The 19,291-nt window shown below is 44.3% G+C and overlaps 1 protein-coding gene across 2 annotated transcripts in view; it reads left to right on the forward strand.

Annotated features, from left to right (window-relative positions):
* Positions 1-19,291, forward strand: part of LOC139562869 (RNA-binding Raly-like protein) — an 89,698-nt gene that overhangs the window by 16,975 nt on the left and 53,432 nt on the right. For both annotated transcript variants that reach the window (XM_071380986.1, XM_071380987.1), the window contains exon 2: positions 7,274-7,349. In XM_071380986.1, the coding sequence (XP_071237087.1) occupies positions 7,274-7,349 (76 nt within the window). The remainder of the gene's footprint in view (positions 1-7,273; positions 7,350-19,291) is intronic.

The raw sequence follows: 19,291 nt of genomic DNA on the forward strand, positions 1-19,291 counted from the left end.
TTCTGGAAAACCACGGAGTTTTGGGAAAGTTACCGTAATTTTGCAACCCTACACGTGTTTGTGTGTCCATCCCCATCCTGACTCTGGGTTGACTAATCTGCTCAGGGTGCCGGGCCAACTCGTGTGTGCACTGGCTGCACTGTGGTGACTGTCCTATAGCCTCATCCATGTATGTGTATGTGACCACTTTGAGTCCCTTTGAGTCTGTTAGCATCCTCCCTGGTTTGTCCTTAATAGACTCTCAATCTGTGTATGTCCTCTGTGCAGGTGGGTCCTCTGTTCACAGACCCCTCAACACAAAATGCTCTTCCACCCCCATAGTGCTAATGCCACCTCTGGAAGCCTGCCATTTAGACAACAACAACAGAACACATAAGTGTCAAAAAGTGTCACTCTTGTCACTCTAGTCCTGTTCTATCCCCAGCAGACATTAAAAGCTTTGTGTAGTGTTTTTTGGATGTTTTTAGTGTTGAGAGGCATCCTGGAATGTGTTTGGATTGAGATCACAGTGGCAAAGCTAATTGCATTGTATTGCTTTAATTTCCTTTCATCTCTCCCTGTCATTATTGTTGTTCATTGAAACCAATTGAGTTTTATTGTCATATTGCATTTGACTCTGTTACAAGCCATTTATATATAGTACATGTTCTCATCGTAGCATTGGTTATGAAAGGCAAAAATACTCACATCATGTTTGACAAGCACACTTTGCATAACACCATTGTAGGTTGCCATCAGCTGAAAACATTGCAATGTCTGTTCTTACAAAATCAATAAAGATACAGAATATCTGAATAGCTAAATGCAGAGACGGAAGTGAGAAGGTGATCAGGGGCAACTTTTATCTGCAACAGGAAGAGTAAAATAAATCACTGGAGGACGTATTTTAAGAGACCCGGTTTTTCTACAGTCTGTTGACTGTTGACAACCAAAGCAGCCATGACTGCAGTTGTTTCACATATCAGTCAATCTATTTCCTGTAGTCTTAAAATTATAAAATATTTTGTTTTATGTAATAAAGTTTTATGTAAAAAATTATTTCTAATTTAAATGGAGCACACTTTGTTAAACTGCAGTGGGCTAAATCAGGCTCACAGTGTTTCTTGGCAAATCTACTTTGAAACAAAAGTATACACCTCACACAGATGGTTATGGTCTTAAACAAAATAACACACCTGTTGTCACGCCCTGACCTTAGAGCCTTTTTATTCTCTATTTGGTTAGGTCAGGGTGTGACTTGGGTGGGCAAATCTATGTTTCTATTTCTTTGTTGGCCTAGTATGGTTCCCAATCAGAGGCAGCTGTGTATCGTTGTCTCTGATTGGGGATCATACTTAGGCAGCCCTTTTTCCCACTTTAGATTGTGGGATCTTGAGTTTGTATAGTTGCTGTGTAGCCTGCAGAACGTTACGTTCTGCAGGCGTTACGAAAGATGTACGCTTACCACGCTGCACCTTGGTCCGCTCATTTCAAGGAACGTAACACCAGTACCATGTCATATATACAGTTGAAGTGTATTACATTTTGAGATGCATCCCAATATTAGACTTTATATGCATCACAGAAGACTGAAATATAACAAAACTTTTTGATATAGAAACACCTGATTTTTGGCTTTTTTTAAAATTAATGTTAATTAATGTTTATTAATTATGGATTTATGGATTTATGAAAAATATGAATAATGTATCCACCCATGAAGCCGCTAGAGGGCGATTTCGTCATTTGACTGCAGGAAAGGGAAATAATGTCATTCAAATAAGTTGACTCACCCTCATAAGTACAACTGGATGCACATACATTTTAAAGACATCCTCCAGAAATGTAGGAACGTTTACTGTTGAAAAGTGATATCCCTAGTATAAATACAGTAAAGTGCATACACTAAAAGGTAAAACATTATGTTTTAAATAAAATTGTGCTTTTTAGACATAACTGTAAACTTCAAGGAGTAGGGCATTCCATTCAATGAGTTGTTCTCATGGGAACCCGTGATGTCATCGGCCTCCCCCTTGCTTGAGGAACAATAGAGGAGCAGTATAGAACAAAAGAGGAAAGCCCCACCCCACCACTGCAATGTCATGACTTACCTGGACCACCTATTGAGATGTGCCTTTTGTTTTGTAAACAGTGGTGCGTATTAATGTATGCCAAGGGAAACCAGGCTTCCCCAAAAAATTTATCAAGAAAAAAACATAAAATAATGTATCTTTCGTCTCTCTGTCTTTCATAATTTTCCTTCAATTTGCAAGAGGCTGAATGTATATCACAGGAGAAAGCGCGCCTATGTCTCTATACGTGTAGGCCATCTATCTGATGCTGTCTGGTCCAAACAAGTATGACATTGTTGCTTCCCGTAGCATTGAAGGCAAGGGAAGGCAGTGAGCATCTGGCCTCCCTTGACAAAAATTGTATACAAAATTTGCCAAACCGCATTGAGCTATACTGAGCGAGATCAACTATGAATGGTCCTGGCACACCAAAAAAAAAATGTCAAGGGAAGCCAGCTTGGATTTGGCATCCCTCCTATCAAATCCCATTGAAAGTAATTGACAGAAAATGTTTGTGTTTTTTTATCTTCCAGTGGCTAGCTATCCAGCTAGCTTAAATTGTCTCTTTCCTAAATTAGCCATGGATGGAGATAGGGATTTGGACTTGTGGTTTTAATTAATTCTCCATACTGGCCAATGATTATAACGGTGATTCTGATCCAACCATTAATTCATACATTGTTGTGCCCCTGGCCTGAGAGAATGGAAGTTCAACATGTAGCTAGTTGTAGAAGGTTAATGTTAACTAGCTAACGTTGCACATGAAAGGAAGTTAGGCTAGTGAGCAAGCATTTTAGCCAGGTAGCCTAGGACAACAAAAAATAAAAGCATGTACAGTACTGTATGACAGAGTCATAGATCGTTTCTTCAACATGAAAGAGAGGAGGATGGCATTGGCGTTTCTCTACAAGTAGGGTGGGTCAACATGTTTCTCTTTTTGCACGAACGCTCACGCACACAAACACACATGCACAGAAATCAGAACCATGGACAGCCACATCATATTTAGCTTATGTTGATTGGACAAAAATATTTTTGGTATCTTTTTGTTGTCACTGTATTAGACTAAGCATACTGTGGGTGATTTGATGATGTTGAAATGTTGAAGTTGAAATGGTGCAGTGGAGGCAGCTCCTGTTTTCCTTGCGACTTGCAATAACTCTCTGTGGTTCTAAATCAATAGTTGTTTAGTGGTCCGAAAATGTGGGAAACATTAACTTGCTTGACCATGCTACAGGTCATGTAACTGTCTGTTACTGTACATGCAATATGTTTGTGGACTTCACTGGACAGAGGTTGCTATCCGGTTTTGTGAAGAAAAAAAAAAGGTGTGGTTGAATTTATTCTGACACTGTGTCTTCTTATTGTCTCGGCCTTTAGGCCTATATATCACGGTCGCAAGAATTAACAGGTTATGGGGTGGCGTGGCTTCCCTAGTTATTTTACCCAGGCACCGCTACTGTTTGTAAATCAGGTGATAAATGAGGTGAAAAGCTGACTGGAGTGCCACTTTAAAACATGGTTTTGTTTGGGCTAATAGCTATGGCTTCTATCTGAGCACATGGCACGTGGTAATTGTCTGCAATTCACACCTCCCGTGTAGATGGCGATTATTAGCACAACACTCCCCCAAACATTCCTTTGTTCAATGAGCAATTTGAAGCCTTTTCCACTTCAGTCGGCAGTGTCCTTTTTTTGTGGACAACTGTAACACTTTTTTTTAACCCAGCGTGAACTGGCAGGAATTCATCATTTGTTGATGCAATTTACCGACAATTTACCGAGTGCTCCCACTGATTGGCAGCTCCTGATGAGTGACAGTTGGTCTCGCTCGGAGGGAGGCGCATGCAGTGTGGTCTGCTGTATATGGCTCAGGAGTGGGGAAGACGTTTGCTGCATTTACACAGGTATCTCAATTCAGATCCCCCCCCCCTAATTGCTCCCTGGACTAATCAGATCAGCTCTGAAAAAGATCTGATATGAGAAGATCTGATGTGATTGGTCAAAAGACCAATCCCCAAAAATATCAGAATTGGGCTGTCTGTGTAAGCACAGCCTTTTTGGTATTTTTGAGATGGCTGGGGAGTGGTAAGATGGTTTGGTTGTCTGTAGATTGCTCAGGGGTGGGGAATATGGTTTGGCAATCTGTTAATGGTTCAGGAGCTGGAAATATAATAATATATGCCATTTTAGCAGACACTTTTATCCAAAGCGACTTACAGTTATGCGTGTATTCACCCAGTTCAGAGCCTGTCTCATTCCCCCAGCTCAGAGCCTGTCTCATTCCCCCAGCTCAGAGCCTGTCTCATTCCCCCAGCTCAGAGCCTGTCTCATTCCCCCAGCTCAGAGTCTGTCTCATTCCCCCAGCTCAGAGCCTGTCTCATTCCCCCAGCTCAGAGCCTGTCTCATTCCCCCAGCTCAGAGCCTGTCTCATTCCCCCAGCTCAGAGCCTGTCTCATTCCCCCAGCTCAGAGCCTGTCTCATTCCCCCAGCTCAGAGCCTGTCTCATTCCCCCAGCTCAGAGCCTGTCTCATTCCCCCAGCTCAGAGCCTGTCTCATTCCCCCAGCTCAGAGCCTGTCTCATTCCCCCAGCTCAGAGCCTGTCTCATTCCCCCAGCTCAGAGCCTGTCTCATTCCCCCAGCTCAGAGTCTGTCTCATTCCCCCAGCTCAGAGTCTGTCTCATTCCCCCAGCTCAGAGCCTGTCTCATTCCCCCAGCTCAGAGCCTGTCTCATTCACCCATCTCAGAGACATGAAGATCTTCTCCTCTTCTTCCCCATTTCAACTATTCTAGGTTTAACTATACGGAACCATGTGGCTTGGGAGCAGTCTTGCCCACTCAAAATGAGAACTTTGAAATGATCAAAAACTATACAGCAGTTTTCTGTAGTGCAGAGACACTGATGAGACACTGAGAGTTACAAGATGTGAAATTGAATGAAAATGTAGCAACATACTGGTGGTTATTTGAACTTATGCAACCAGGTTCATGAGAGTGATGGGTTTCCTGTAGGCTCCATGTTGGTCTACTGTACTTCAAACCACCCACTCACCACTGGTCAGGTTGCTTACAAGTCGAAAAGTCTCTCAAACAGCCAAACAAAAGAACACATCAACAGCAAAGTCAAAATTATTGGCACGCTAATCATGTTCTGTACCCTGGAGACATTGAAAGCTTTGTAGTTGTATTTTTTAGCGTTGAGAGGCATCCTGCTTTGTGTTCCAATGGAGAAGGCAGTAGGGAAATCGAATTGCCATCCCCCTCTCCTGAGGCTGGTTCCCTGTAGAGCAGGATGGATGGGGTCGGTCGGTCGGTCGGTCGGTCGGTCGGTCGGTCGGTCGGTCTCTCTCTCTCTCTCTCTCTCTCTCTCTCTCTCTCTCTCTCTCTCTCTCTCTCTCTCTCTCTCTCTCTCTCTCTCTCTCTCTCTCTCTCTCTCTCTCTCTCTCTCTCTCTCTCTCTCTCTCTCTCTCTCTCTCTCTCTCTCTCTCTCTCTCAAGGCTTTATCATGTAATCGATTAGCTCAGTAAACATAAAATGAGGTACAGTATTCCCCCAACGTTGTTGTAGTCAATTCTGAAGCCTGTGGGGTTAATGTTATAGTGATGCATCTCAATGCTACTAATGGCTTATTCTGACTTCGTTTTGATAGGGTGTAGCTGTGGGCTTGGGGGGTGGTTTCAAATGCTCTTCTAAATGTCTCTTCAGAAGACATGAAATAGTTAGAAATGTCGTTCACCGAGGCATATTCCTACCAGCAGTGTGTATACTTTACTTGTTTGTGCATACTGTATCTGTCTGTAGGTGATTGTTGACCCATGTGTGCCACTGGATGTGGACAGGAGGCAGTGGACAGCGGGGTGCGTTGTCAAAACTCTGCAGACTGAGAGCCCATACATTTCCCTGTGACAGACGGAGGGAAATTAGGCAACACAGCTCCGTTTATCAGACATGCTGTCACTGTGGGAGGCTAGGCCGGCCCTGGGCCTGAGCTCCAGAGTACTGCCACTCTGCCAGCCTGACCCACCCTGCCAACCCCACCAGGGAGAGCCTAAACCGGGCCATGAGGTGGAGGAGACCTAGGTCACACCCAGACCCTGGAGGACAGGCAAATAGGCTTGGTCAGGATATACAAAGGGGAGGGCAAACACACACACACACACACACACACACACACACACACACACACACACACACACACACACAGCATATGTTTCACTATCCTTGTGGGGACCTAAAATGTATTTTCATTTAAAACCCTAACCCTAACCCTTACCCCAAACCTAACCCTAACTACTAACCATAAACCTAACCCATAACCATAATTCTAACCCTAATTGTAATCCTAACCCTAAATCTAAAATAGCCTTTGTCCTCATGGGGACCTGGGAATTTTCCTTGTTTTACCATCCTTGTGGGTACTTTTGGGGTTTTCCAGTACCCACAAGGATAATAATACAAGCCCACCACACACACAAAGATGAACACTCCCCCATCACATCTCTCTCTCTGCAGCCGGCTCAGTCACGCTTTAGTCCCCTCTCCCATCTGTCCATATTAGAATGGTCTCTCTTCTCTTCCCTCTTCTCTGAACCACCATCCCCTCTCACACGCCATAGAGGGAGAGCTGCTCTGGCATGTGCAATAATCAAGATGGCTCCTGTATAATTGAGCCATGGGGATGGTGTGTTTGTGTGTGTGTGTATTTGTTTGTTTGTGTGTGTGTGTGTGTGTGTGTGTGTGTGTGTGTGTGTGTGTGTGTGTGTGTGTGTGTGTGTGTGTGTGTGTGTGTGTGTGTGTGTGTGTGTGTGTGTGTGTGAATGTGTGTGTGTGTGTGTGTGTGTGTGTGTGTGTGTGTGTGCGTGCGCAAATATGTGTGCAAGTCGGAATGACCAGTGCCATGTGTCTCAACGCCAGTGAGCTAATGTGCTGTGACAAGAGTCTCTTGATGTACAGAAATGTTTGTTTCTGATGCTAAGTTGGCGCCAACAGAGACACAGTTAGTGTCAGTGTGTAGATAGACAGCATGGGTGCCAGTCTGTTTCTGCCAACCACTGTCGTTTTCATGCCACATGAAGACAACAACAAAGTCAATTGCTAGAGTAAAAACAGAAAAGATATGGTTCGTTAAAGCAGAAACAGCCTGATATTCGTAGTGCTGGAGCGAGTTATGCCATACTGTGCCATGCCTTTTCATACCTGACTGCTTGTGATGCTCTTTACAGACATTAGCATGAGTGGAGAGCTGAAGTCCAGCCGTTCCAGGACCGGCAGCAAGAGACCCAGCAGCAATCCATACGGGTGAGTCTCATATCAGTTTATACACTTTCACATCACTTTAGACTGCCAACCTGCGTGTCACACACACACACTCTTCTCTCTGTTATGTGTGCCCTACAGCAGCACCCCTGTTGCTGTGGTAAATATCCCAGCTGGTGATTGGTTGTGGGTAAAGAAATAAGGTTGCTGCTGGGTGTGTTTGCCCCTGTTGAAAAATGGGGATAAACCAGAGAAACACACACACACACACACACACACACACACACACACACACACACACACACACACACACACACACACACACACACACACACACACACACACACACACACACACACACACACACACACACACACACACACACACACACACACACACACACACATATTTGCCAATGCAATATCTGTTATCCTATATAATCATTTATACCATGGCATTGTTAACTACTCGTTTCTGATTGGCTTGAAGGATATTCTAGAGCGTGCATTATTTCCCTATAAGGCACGGTATATTTGAACGGTAGAATTAAATGGCTTTAGTTCATTCTTACATGTTCTATGTTTGAAAGCAAAAGTCGCTTTGAAAACATTGTTGGCATTGTTGATTTCGATTTTCCTAATAGCAAGCTAGGACTGATGGTTTTGTTGTGGCAGAATTTGGGGTAAGCTGTTGTAACTTCTCAAGGAACATATTCTGTTTTGAACTGTGATGTTATGCCTTGCGTAGACTCCTGTTATGTCGACACCCTAACACAAGGCCATTGTGTTCTGGAACTGTTGCTCTTAGAAAAGATCTGTTGCGTAACAGTATGATTGTATTATGACCTCCTATTAAGGGACATGTAGCCATTTATTATTTGAGTAGTACCATGTGGAATCAGAGATAGATCTCCCATGCAGCTTCTTGATTGATGATTTTTCTATTATACAATTAAATATTCTCTGCCTTAGTCTTTGGATCAAATTTTCCACAACAGTTTAGTTAGCTAAACTAGCAAGTCTGTTTGTTTGGTTACCAAGGCAACTACTGTAGCAATCTAGTAAACTTGCTACCTACTGCAGTGGAGATTGAACACATTTCTACCTGCAAATGAACATATTTTTAGGAGCAAATGTGTTAAATTATAGTCATGGTATAAAAGTGATCATCAACTCAGGGCTCTATGCGTTCTCTGGAAAACAATGCAACTCCGTGGAAGGTCAGTTCCACTCCGCTAACACGTTGTGGAGCACATCTTCCACGGCATTCACTATTTTACATAAAACGCCTAGCCCTGAGTTATTATCCTTTACATACTGTATGTTCTATCTGGGCTGTCTTAGTCAATGTTTTAATCAATCTGTTGATAAAGTGCATGCATGTGATTAGATCTGATTATGATTAACTGTTAGCCATTGGATAGGCAGCCCTGCAGCTACACCAGAGTTATGGTAACTGTGCTGAGACAGCTGATATGTCATATCAGGACAGCAATAGTATACAGTCATGGTCAAATATATTGCCACCCTTTACAATGGAGTGAAATGGAGCAGAATGTCCTGTTTTCTCTTTTTAAAACTGTGTGGTTACTATGGTGATGCCAGTATTCCCTGTCCATCCCAGGGAGCTCCAGGGATCACCCCAAGGATGAGAATCACCCTGGTGTATCGTTTGTGGTTATAGCAGGAATGTTCCGCTCACACCCTGCCCTTCGGGTGCCTTTAATCTGCATCACACCTCCCTCTTTCTGCTCTCTACCACACCCTCTCTGTCTGGCCAGCCCGGTCGCCTAACCCCTAACACTAGATTCAAGTCCACATCCCAGTTCAACCCTAGCCTCAACCACAACTCTAACCGTAACCGTAGCTTCATGTCATTCATGCAACCTTAACCCTCAACCAAAACCCTAACCCTAGCTTCATGTCCACATCCCGGTACAACCTTAACCCTCAACCAAAACCCTAACCCTAGCTTCATGTCCACATCCCGGTACAACCCTAACCCTCAACCAAAACCCTAACCCTAGCTTCATGTCCACATCCCGGTACAACCCTAACCCTCAACCAAAACCCTAACCCTAGCTTCATGTCCACATCCCGGTACAACCCTAACCCTCAACCCGCTGTCCTCTCATACCAATGGAGCCTCTTTTCTTTCCAAGCCCACCCCCTCCCACACTACCCCAGTCCCCTCCCCCTTGCACATGTCACCCTCACCTCTCTCCAACAGAGTGGTCTCCGTTGATTTGGACAAGACATGTAACACACCTGGGATAACAGACATAGACATGGCTTTGAACACAGCAAAGGCACACTTCAGTGATGGAATGTAGAAGAGAGTAAGATAGCAGAGAGACACCTGACATTCAGGCAGGCAGCATTCCCACCATGACACAACTCATACATGTAGTCCAGTGTGACACTTCAAATAGAATGGACATCAAACACCTAGCAAGACACGTGGTCACACACATCACGTCATATTATAGCCTCTCTCCCCCTCTCCCCCTCTCCCCCTCTCCCCCTCTGTCTGTCTGTCTGTCTGTCTGTCTGTCTGTCTGTCTGTCTGTCTGTCTGTCTGTCTGTCTGTCTGTCTGTCTGTCTGTCTGTCTGTCTGTCTGTCTGTCTGTCTGTCTGTCTGTCTGTCTGTCTGTCTGTCTCTCTCTCTCTCTAGCACACACTGCCCTGTGTTCAGTCAGACCCTCCTCTCCTGCCTCATCTCATTCTCACCACTGAGGGAAATTGGAGCGGACAGTAATGGCCGGTGTAATTCCAGGTTCCAAGCTGGACCTTCATATTTACAAGTGAATGCTTACATGGCCACAGAACAGTGCTGATGAGTGTTGAGGGTTTAGAGTTGCAGTGACTACCTATGGGCTCAGATGAAAAGGCAGGGAATTCTTACTGTAAATGTCCATGTTAAAACGTATAGCATATACAATAATTACACAATAAAAAATGTGATTGTAATACAAATTGATTCTACATGTCTTTGCTTTCACAAACACATGAAAAGCTATAGTTTGGAGCATTTTTGGTTCGTAAATACGTTACAAATGTATTGGAAACAGATTATCAAGTCAATTTACATGCCATGGAACATATTAGAATTGCAAATGGAAAGTGTTCATTTTGTGAATTTCCAGTAGGGAGAGGTAATAAGCAACATTTGTGGCTCTATGCGAAAAACAAGGACGCATTTGGAGTGTAGTTAGTCTTCACTCCCCTGGGCAGTTGTTTCATCCAAGTGATTCAGGGCTCTGAACTACAGAGATGTCCTATTAGACTCCCCACATTCCTCAACCTTTATAAACTCACTTACTAAAACATCTGCTGTTCCATAAAAGCACAATTAGAGAGAAGAGCTGTTTGCTCATACAATAATTTACTGCTTACATGCTTCCTGCGCTGCCTCAAACTTCCAGCTCTGTGTGCCATGGGAATGTGTGTGCATGTGTGACATGTGCGTGTGTGTGTGTGTGTGTGTGTGTGTGTGTGTGTGTGTGTGTGTGTGTGTGTGTGTGTGTGTGTGTGTGTGTGTGTGTGTGTGTGTGTGTGTGTGTGTGTGTGTGTGTGTGTGTGTGTGTGTGTGTGTACAAGCGTATGTGTGTAGAGAGAGCGACTGTTGGCCTTTCATAGCACCTGAGTCTCTGTGTACAGGACAAACAGTACAGTGAGCTTTTGTAGCAGTGCACTGGTGCGAACGGGCAATGGCAGCTGTATCTCTGCACAGCCACTGTCACCGCCTGCAGTCCTAGAGGAAACAAACGATGACAAAAACCCATCCACTGTCAGGGTCATCCAAGAGCACTGACCAAGAGCAGTGCACTATCCGAGCACTATCCAAGAGCAGTGAGAGAGAGAGCGAGAGAGAGAGTGAGAGAGAGAGCGAGAGTGAGAGCGAGAGAGAGAGAGAGAGAGAGAGAGAGAGAGAGAGAGAGAGAGAGAGAGAGAGAGAGAGAGAGAGAGAGAGAGAGAGAGAGAGAGAGAGAGAGAGAGAGAGAGAGAGAGAGAGAGAGAGAGAGAGAGAGAGAGAGAGAGAGAGAGCAGACGAGAGCAGACGCAGACAGACAGACAGACAGACAGACAGACAGACAGACAGACAGACAGACAGACAGACAGACAGACAGACAGACAGACAGACAGACAGACAGACAGACAGACAGACAGACAGACAGACAGACAGACAGACAGACAGACAGAGACGTTAGAGCCACAAATGTTGCTTATTACCTCTCCCTACTAGAAATTCACAAAATGAACACTTTCCATTTGCAATTCTAATATGTAGAATCAATTTGTATTACAATCACATTTTTTTATTGTGTAATTATTGTATATGCTATACGTTTTAACACGTTTTAACATGGACATTTACAGTAAGAATTCCCTGCCTTTTCATCTGAGCCCATAGGTAGTCACTGCAACTCTAAACTCATCAGCACTGTTCTGTGGCCATGTAAGCATTCACTTGTAAATATGATGGTCCAGCTTGGAATTGTAAATATGAAGGTCCAGCTTGGAACCTGGAATTACACCGGCCATTACTGTCCGCTCCAATTTCCCTCAGTGGTGAGATTGAGATGAGGCAGGAGAGGAGGGTCTGACTGAACACAGGGCAGTGTGTGCTAGGCATCTGGTCCTATGTATTTTCACTCTGCTCTCCCTCTATGCGCTTCATTCCTCTACTGTGGCATCATCTGTTTTCATTACTGGGAGGGCTGGTGATTGGATGGGGGGGTAATAATAGATCAGACCCATCTGTCACAGGCTCAGAAAGAGGAAGGGGGTCAGGGGGTGGGCACAAGGGGGGCATAGGGGCATGAACTATCTGCAGCTGCTGAGGCTGAAGGCCCACTAAAATACTACACCGCCCTATTAGACTGGCTGGTTAGGGCCAGAGCTCTCTGGGAGGGCAGGGAGGGGGCACGTGGTAGGTAGGTGCCATGGCGGATTAGCGAGTGTGTTATTTGGGGATGAGGGTGGCCTCTCTTGGCAAAAAAAGGGAAGTAGAGGGGGCAGAGGAGGGTAGGGGTGTGGTGGGTATAATATCATATAATATTTAGTGTGGAATTTGGGAGGTGAGGGTGGTCACTCCCGGGATGAGAGAGAATAAAACCTTTAGTGTAATGAGGTGTCACATAGCGCTGGGTCCTGTTACTGTTCAGCCCAGACCGGGCGTCCAGGTTACAGTCTGATTAATAGAGTGGTGACAGGCTCTTATAGAGGCACCCAGGTGTGGAGGCTCCATCTCCCTGCAGGGGCTCTGGCTGCATGGGCAACCCAGCCAAGGGCACACATACTGGGCTACAGCTCATGACATCAGCCCCATTCCCTGGTGGTCCACAAGCCAGGGGTGTAAGGTTAGTCACTGGGATTTGTTGTCTCACTTCTTCTCTCCCTGTGATTGTCTAGATAAAGTATGGTCCTGACTGCTAACAGGGTCAGGTCAATAGTTAAATGAGGGCTCTCTGAGATCAGACAAGTGAACCATATCAGGTGGCCCAAACATTGTACACTACACTGCTCGGACACTCGTCTTCCTCCTCCTCTGTTCCATAGATGCAGCCTTCCTGCTGTACAGTGTTCCACATCCTTAGACTGAGGGTAAAGGTCAGTGCTGTCTACAGTAACAGTCCCAGTCAGTGTTGTGGGCTCCAGAGGTGGTATGGAAATAAGGTCAGGATGTAGATAGAGATAAGATGTGGGTATAGTTAGAGATAAGGTCAGGGTCTAGTTAGAGATAAGGTCAGGGTCTAGATATAGATAAGGTCAGGGTCTAGATATAGATAAGGTCAGGGTCTAGTTAGAGATAAGGTCAGGGTCTAGTTAGAGATAAGGTCAGGGTCTAGTTAGAGATAAGGTCAGGGTCTAGTTAGAGGTAAGGTCAGGGTCTACATATAGATAAGGTCAGGGTCTAGTTAGAGATAAGGTCAGGGTCTAGTTAGAGATAAGGTCAGGGTCTAGTTAGAGATAAGGTCTAGTTAGAGATAATTTCAGGGTCTAGATAGAGATCATTTCAGGGTCTAGATAGAGATAAGGTCAGTGTCTAGTTAGAGATAAGGTCAGGGTCTAGTTAGAGATAAGGTCTAGTTAGAGATAATTTCAGGGTCTAGATAGAGATAAGGTCAGTGTCTAGTTAGAGATAAGATCAGGGTCTAGATAGAGATAAGGTCAGGGTCTAGTTAGAGATAAGGTCAGGGTCTAGTTAGAAATAAGGTCAGGGCCCAGATAGAGATACGGTCAGGGTCTAGATATAGATATGGTCAGGGTCTAGATATAGATAAGGTCAGGGTCTAGATAGAGATATGGTCAGGGTCTAGTTAGAGATATGGTCAGGGTCTAGATATAGATATAGATAAGGTCAGGGTCTAGATATAGATACGGTCAAGGTCTAGATATAGATAAGGTCAGGGTCTAGTTAGAGATACGGTCAGGGTCTAGTTAGAGATAAGGTCAGGGTCTAGATAGAGATAAGGTCAGGGTCTAGATATAGATAAGGTCAGGGTCTAGTTAGAGATAAGGTCAGTGTCTAGTTAGAGATAAGGTCAGTGTCTAGTTAGAGATAAGGTCAGGGTCTAGTTAGAGATAAGGTCTAGTTAGAGATAATTTCAGGGTCTAGATAGAGATAAGGTCAGTGTCTAGTTAGAGATAAGATCAGGGTCTAGATAGAGATAAGGTCAGTGTCTAGTTAGAAATAAGGTCAGGGCCCAGATAGAGATAAGGTCAGGGTCTAGATATAGATACGGTCAGGGTCTAGATATAGATAAGGTCAGGGTCTAGATAGAGATATGGTCAGGGTCTAGTTAGAGATATGGTCAGGGTCTAGATATAGATATAGATAAGGTCAGGGTCTAGATATAGATACGGTCAGGGTCTAGTTAGAGATACGGTCAGGGTCTAGTTAGAGATACGGTCAGGGTCTAGTTAGAGATAAGGTCAGGGTCTAGATAGAGATAAGGTCAGGGTCTAGATATAGAGAAGGTCAGGGTCTAGTTAGAGATACGGTCAGGGTCTAGTTAGAGATATGGTCAGGGTCTAGATATAGATATAGATAAGGTCAGGGTCTAGATATAGATACGGTCAGGGTCTAGATATAGATAAGGTCAGGGTCTAGTTAGAGATACGGTCAGGGTCTAGTTAGAGATAAGGTCAGGGTCTAGATAGAGATAAGGTCAGGGTCTAGATAGAGATAAGGTCAGGGTCTAGTTAGAGATAAGGTCAGGGTCTAGTTAGAGATAAGGTCAGTGTCTAGTTAGAGATAAGGTCAGGGTCTAGTTAGAGATAAGGTCTATTTAGAGATAATTTCAGGGTCTAGATAGAGATAAGGTCAGTGTCTAGTTAGAGATAAGATCAGGGTCTAGATAGAGATAAGGTCAGTGTCTAGTTAGAAATAAGGTCAGGGCCCAGATAGAGATAAGGTCAGGGTCTAGATATAGATACGGTCAGGGTCTAGATATAGATAAGGTCAGGGTCTAGATAGAGATATGGTCAGGGTCTAGTTAGAGATATGGTCAGGGTCTAGATATAGATATAGATAAGGTCAGGGTCTAGATATAGATACGGTCAGGGTCTAGATATAGATAAGGTCAGGGTCTAGTTAGAGATACGGTCAGGGTCTAGTTAGAGATAAGGTCAGGGTCTAGATAGAGATAAGGTCAGGGTCTAGATATAGATAAGGTCAGGGTCTAGTTAGAGATACGGTCAGGGTCTAGTTTGAGATAAGGTCAGGGTCTAGATAGAGATAAGGTCAGTGTCTAGTTACAGATAAGGTCAGGGTCTAGTTAGAGATAAGGTCTAGTTAGAGATAATTTCAGGGTCTAGATAGAGATACGGTCAGGGTCTAGATAGAGATACGGTCAGGGTCTAGTTAGAGATAAGGTCAGGGTCTAGTTAGAGATAAGGTCTAGTTAGAGATAATTTCAGGGTCTAGATAGAGATAAGGTCAGTGTCTAGTTAGAGATAAGGTCAGGGTCTAGATAGAGATAATTTCAGGGTCTAGATAGAGATAAGGTCAGTGTCTAGTTAGAGATACGGTCAGGGTCTAGTTAGAGATAAGGTCAGGGTCTAGTTAGAGATACGGTCAGGGTCTAGTTAGAGATAAGGTCAGGGTCTAGTTAGAGATAAGGTCAGGGTCTAGTTAGAGATAAGGTCTAGTTAGAGATAATTTCAGGGTCTAGATAGAGATAAAGGGATGGAGATGGGTCTGCCCTGAGGAAGGAGGTTTCCATGTGGTAATAGCACTGGCCACTGGGCCAGAGAGGAGAGGCAGAGAGAGGGAATTAGAGGAACGGATGGGGTGAATGGATGGTGGGGTGGTAGGATGCAGAGATGGATGGGATGTATTGGTGGAAAGGATGGATGAGTGGATATGGGGTGAAGGGATGGAGGGATAAAGGGATGGAGATGGGTCTGCCCTGGGCCTGATGACTTGTGTGGAGATAAGTTCAGAATCCAGTGGGGGTGACAGGCTAGGAGGTTGGCTGACCATGGTCACTTGGCTGGGGAGAATGGACCTGGCCTATGCTATGTGTGTGTGTTTCCTTGTGCGTGTGTGGTTGTGTGTCTGTGAGGCCAGGGGGGTATCCATTCGTATTCTCTGTGGTCTGTTTGTGTGTACATTACCAAGCCAGATGAGTTATCTGTGGTGGCCTGAGGCTTATCACTCCACAGGAGCTGGCCCTGAGCTAATGGAGTCATTCCTACCCCTACTGCTCTTCAGTCTGCCTGACACACACATACACACCCCGGAAGAGGGAGAGGAGAGAGAAGAGAGCGAGGGGAGAGAGAGAAAGAGAGAGAGAGAAGAGCAATGTAGGAAATGGGGAGAGTGATAGAGGATGAGAAAAAGATAGAGCAGAAGGGAGGGAGAGAGGGATAAGGAGAAAGGGGGGAGTGTGATGGGAGGTAAAGAAAGCAAGTAAGGGAGCGGGAGAGAGAGCTGTGTGCCATTTGCCCCCTGGCGTGAACAATCCATCTCAAATTGATCTCCCAGCTCGGCCCAGCAGGGCATTCCGAATCAATCTCAAATTGATCTCTGTGCCAGAGGTCTGGAAAACTGGCAGCGGAGCTTATCAGAAATATAGTGGTGCTGGGAGGATCTGACAGAGAAACTTATCACACTGCACAACGGGAAATGGGCTCTGAAGCCCCAGGGCGGCAAGGGGACCCAACCAGCTCCCTGCTACACACACACACACTACACTGCATGCACACACACACACACACACACACTTAAGTCAACACGAGCGCACACACACATGATACCAGTTGCTAAATGTTTCTCCATACATACAGATGTATATCTTGGCCCCAAATACAAACACACACACACAAACACACAGTACACTACACACTATAGCCCACAAACACACACACCCAGGCGAAACAGACACAGAATCTCTCTCACGCACACTCCCTTTCAAACTCCACAAACCAACAGGCACATACACAACCCTGTCATCTGTACACAACCAAAGACTACTTCCTGAAAAGTTAGCAGGAGCGCTACATATGGATTTATGATGAGTCAGACAGGTGTGATTTGCGTTGCTTAGTGTTCCTTAGTGTTGCTCTGAGAGAGGCCCGGGGTGGATCTCTCTCTCTCTCAATTCAATTCAATTCAATTCAATTCAAGGGGCTTTATTGGCATGGGAAACATGTGTTAACATTGCCAAAGCAAGTGAGGTAGATAATATACAAAAGTCAAATAAACAATAAAAATGAACAGTAAACATTACACATACAGACGTTTCAAAACAATAAAGACATTACAAATGTCATATTATATATATGCAGTGTTGTAACAATGTACAAATGGTTAAAGCACACAAGTTAAAATAAATAAACATAAATATGGGTTGTATTTACAATGGTGTTTGTTCTTCACTGGTTGCCCTTTTCTTTTGGCAACAGGTCACAAATCTTGCTGCTGTGATGGCACACTGTGGAATTTCACCCAGTAGATATGGGAGTTTATCAAAATTGGATTTGTTTTCGAATTCTTTGTGGATCTGTGTAATCTGAGGGAAATATGTCTCTCTAATATGGTCATACATTGGGCAGGAGGTTAGGAAGTGCAGCTCAGTTTCCACCTCATTTTGTGGGCAGTGAGCACATAGCCTGTCTTCTCTTGAGAGCCATGTCTGCCTACGGCGGCCTTTCTCAATAGCAAGGCTATGCTCACTGAGTCTGTACATAGTCAAAGCTTTCCTTAAGTTTGGGTCAGTCACAGTGGTTAGGTATTCTGCCACTGTATACTCTCTGTTTAGGGCCAAATAGCATTCTAGTTTGCTCTGTTTTTTTGTTAATTCTTTCCAATGTGTCAAGTAATTATCTTTTTGTTTTCTCATGATTTAGTTGGGTCTAATTGTGCTGTTGTCCTGGGGCTCTGTGGGGTGTGTTTGTGTTTGTGAACAGAGCCCTAGGACCAGCTTGCTTAGGGGACTCTTCTCCAGGTTCATCTCTCTGTAGGTAATGGCTTTGTTATGGAAGGTTTGGGAATCGCTTCCTTTTAGGTGGTTGTAGAATTTAACGGCTCTTTTCTGGATTTTGATAATTAGTGGGTATCGGCCTAATTCTGCTCTGCATGCATTATTTGGTGTTCTACGTTGTACACGGAGGATATTTTTGCAGAATTCTGCATGCAGAGTCTCAATTTGGTGTTTGTCCCATTTTGTGAAATCTTGGTTGGTGAGCGGACCCCAGACCTCACAACCATAAAGGGCAATGGGCTCTATGACTGATTCAAGTATTTTTAGCCAGATCCTAATTGGTATGTTGAAATTTATGTTCCTTTTGATGGCATAGAATGCCCTTCTTGCCTTGTCTCTCAGATCGTTCACAGCTCTGTGGAAGCTACCTGTGGTGCTGATGTTTAGGCCGAGGTATGTATAGTTTTTTGTGTGCTCTAGGGCAACGGTGTCTAGATGGAATTTGTGGTCCTGGCGACTGGACCTTTTTTGGAACACCATTATTTTGGTCTTACTGAGATTTACTGTCAGGGCCCAGGTCTGACAGAATCTGTGCAGAAGATCTAGGTGCTGCTGTAGGCCCTCCTTGGTTGGTGACAGAAGCACCAGATCATCAGCAAACAGTAGACATTTGACTTCGGATTCTAGTAGGGTGAGACCGGGTGCTGCAGACTGTTCTAGTGCCCGCGCCAATTCGTTTATATATATGTTGAAGAGGGTGGGGCTTAAGCTGCATCCCTGTCTCACCCCACGACCCTGTGTGAAGAAATGTGTGTGTTTTTTGCCAATTTTAACCGCACACTTGTTGTTTGTGTACATGGATTTTATGATGTCGTATGTTTTACCCCCAACACCACTTTCCATCAATTTGTATAGCAGACCCTCATGCCAAATTGAGTCGAAGGCTTTTTTGAAATCAACAAAGCATGAGAAGACTTTGCCTTTGTTTTGGTTTGTTTGGTTGTCAATTAGGGTGTGTAGGGTGAATACATGGTCTGTTGTACGGTAATTTGGTAAAAAGCCAATTTGACATTTGCTCAGTACATTGTTTTCATTGAGGAAATGTACGAGTCTGCTGTTAATGATAATGCAGAGTATTTTCCCAAGGTTACTGTTGACGCATATTCCACGGTAGTTATTGGGGTCAAATTTGTCTCCACTTTTGTGGATTGGGGTGATCAGTCCTTGGTTCCAAATATTGGGGAAGATGCCAGAGCTAAGGACGATGTTAAAGAGTTTTAATATAGCCAATTGGAATTTGTTGTCTGTATATTTGATCATTTCATTAAGGATACCATCAACACCACAGGCCTTTTTGGGTTGGAGGGTTTTTATTTTGTCCTGTAACTCATTCAAGGTAATTGGAGAATCCAGTGGGTTCTGGTAGTCTTTAATAGTTGATTCTAGGATTTGTATTTGATCATGTATATGTTTTTGCTCTTTATTCTTTGTTATAGAGCCAAAAAGATTGGAGAAGTGGTTTACCCATACATCTCCATTTTGGATAGATAAT

Source organism: Salvelinus alpinus, chromosome 33 (assembly GCF_045679555.1).
Source record: "Salvelinus alpinus chromosome 33, SLU_Salpinus.1, whole genome shotgun sequence".
Lineage (NCBI taxonomy): Eukaryota > Metazoa > Chordata > Actinopteri > Salmoniformes > Salmonidae > Salvelinus > Salvelinus alpinus.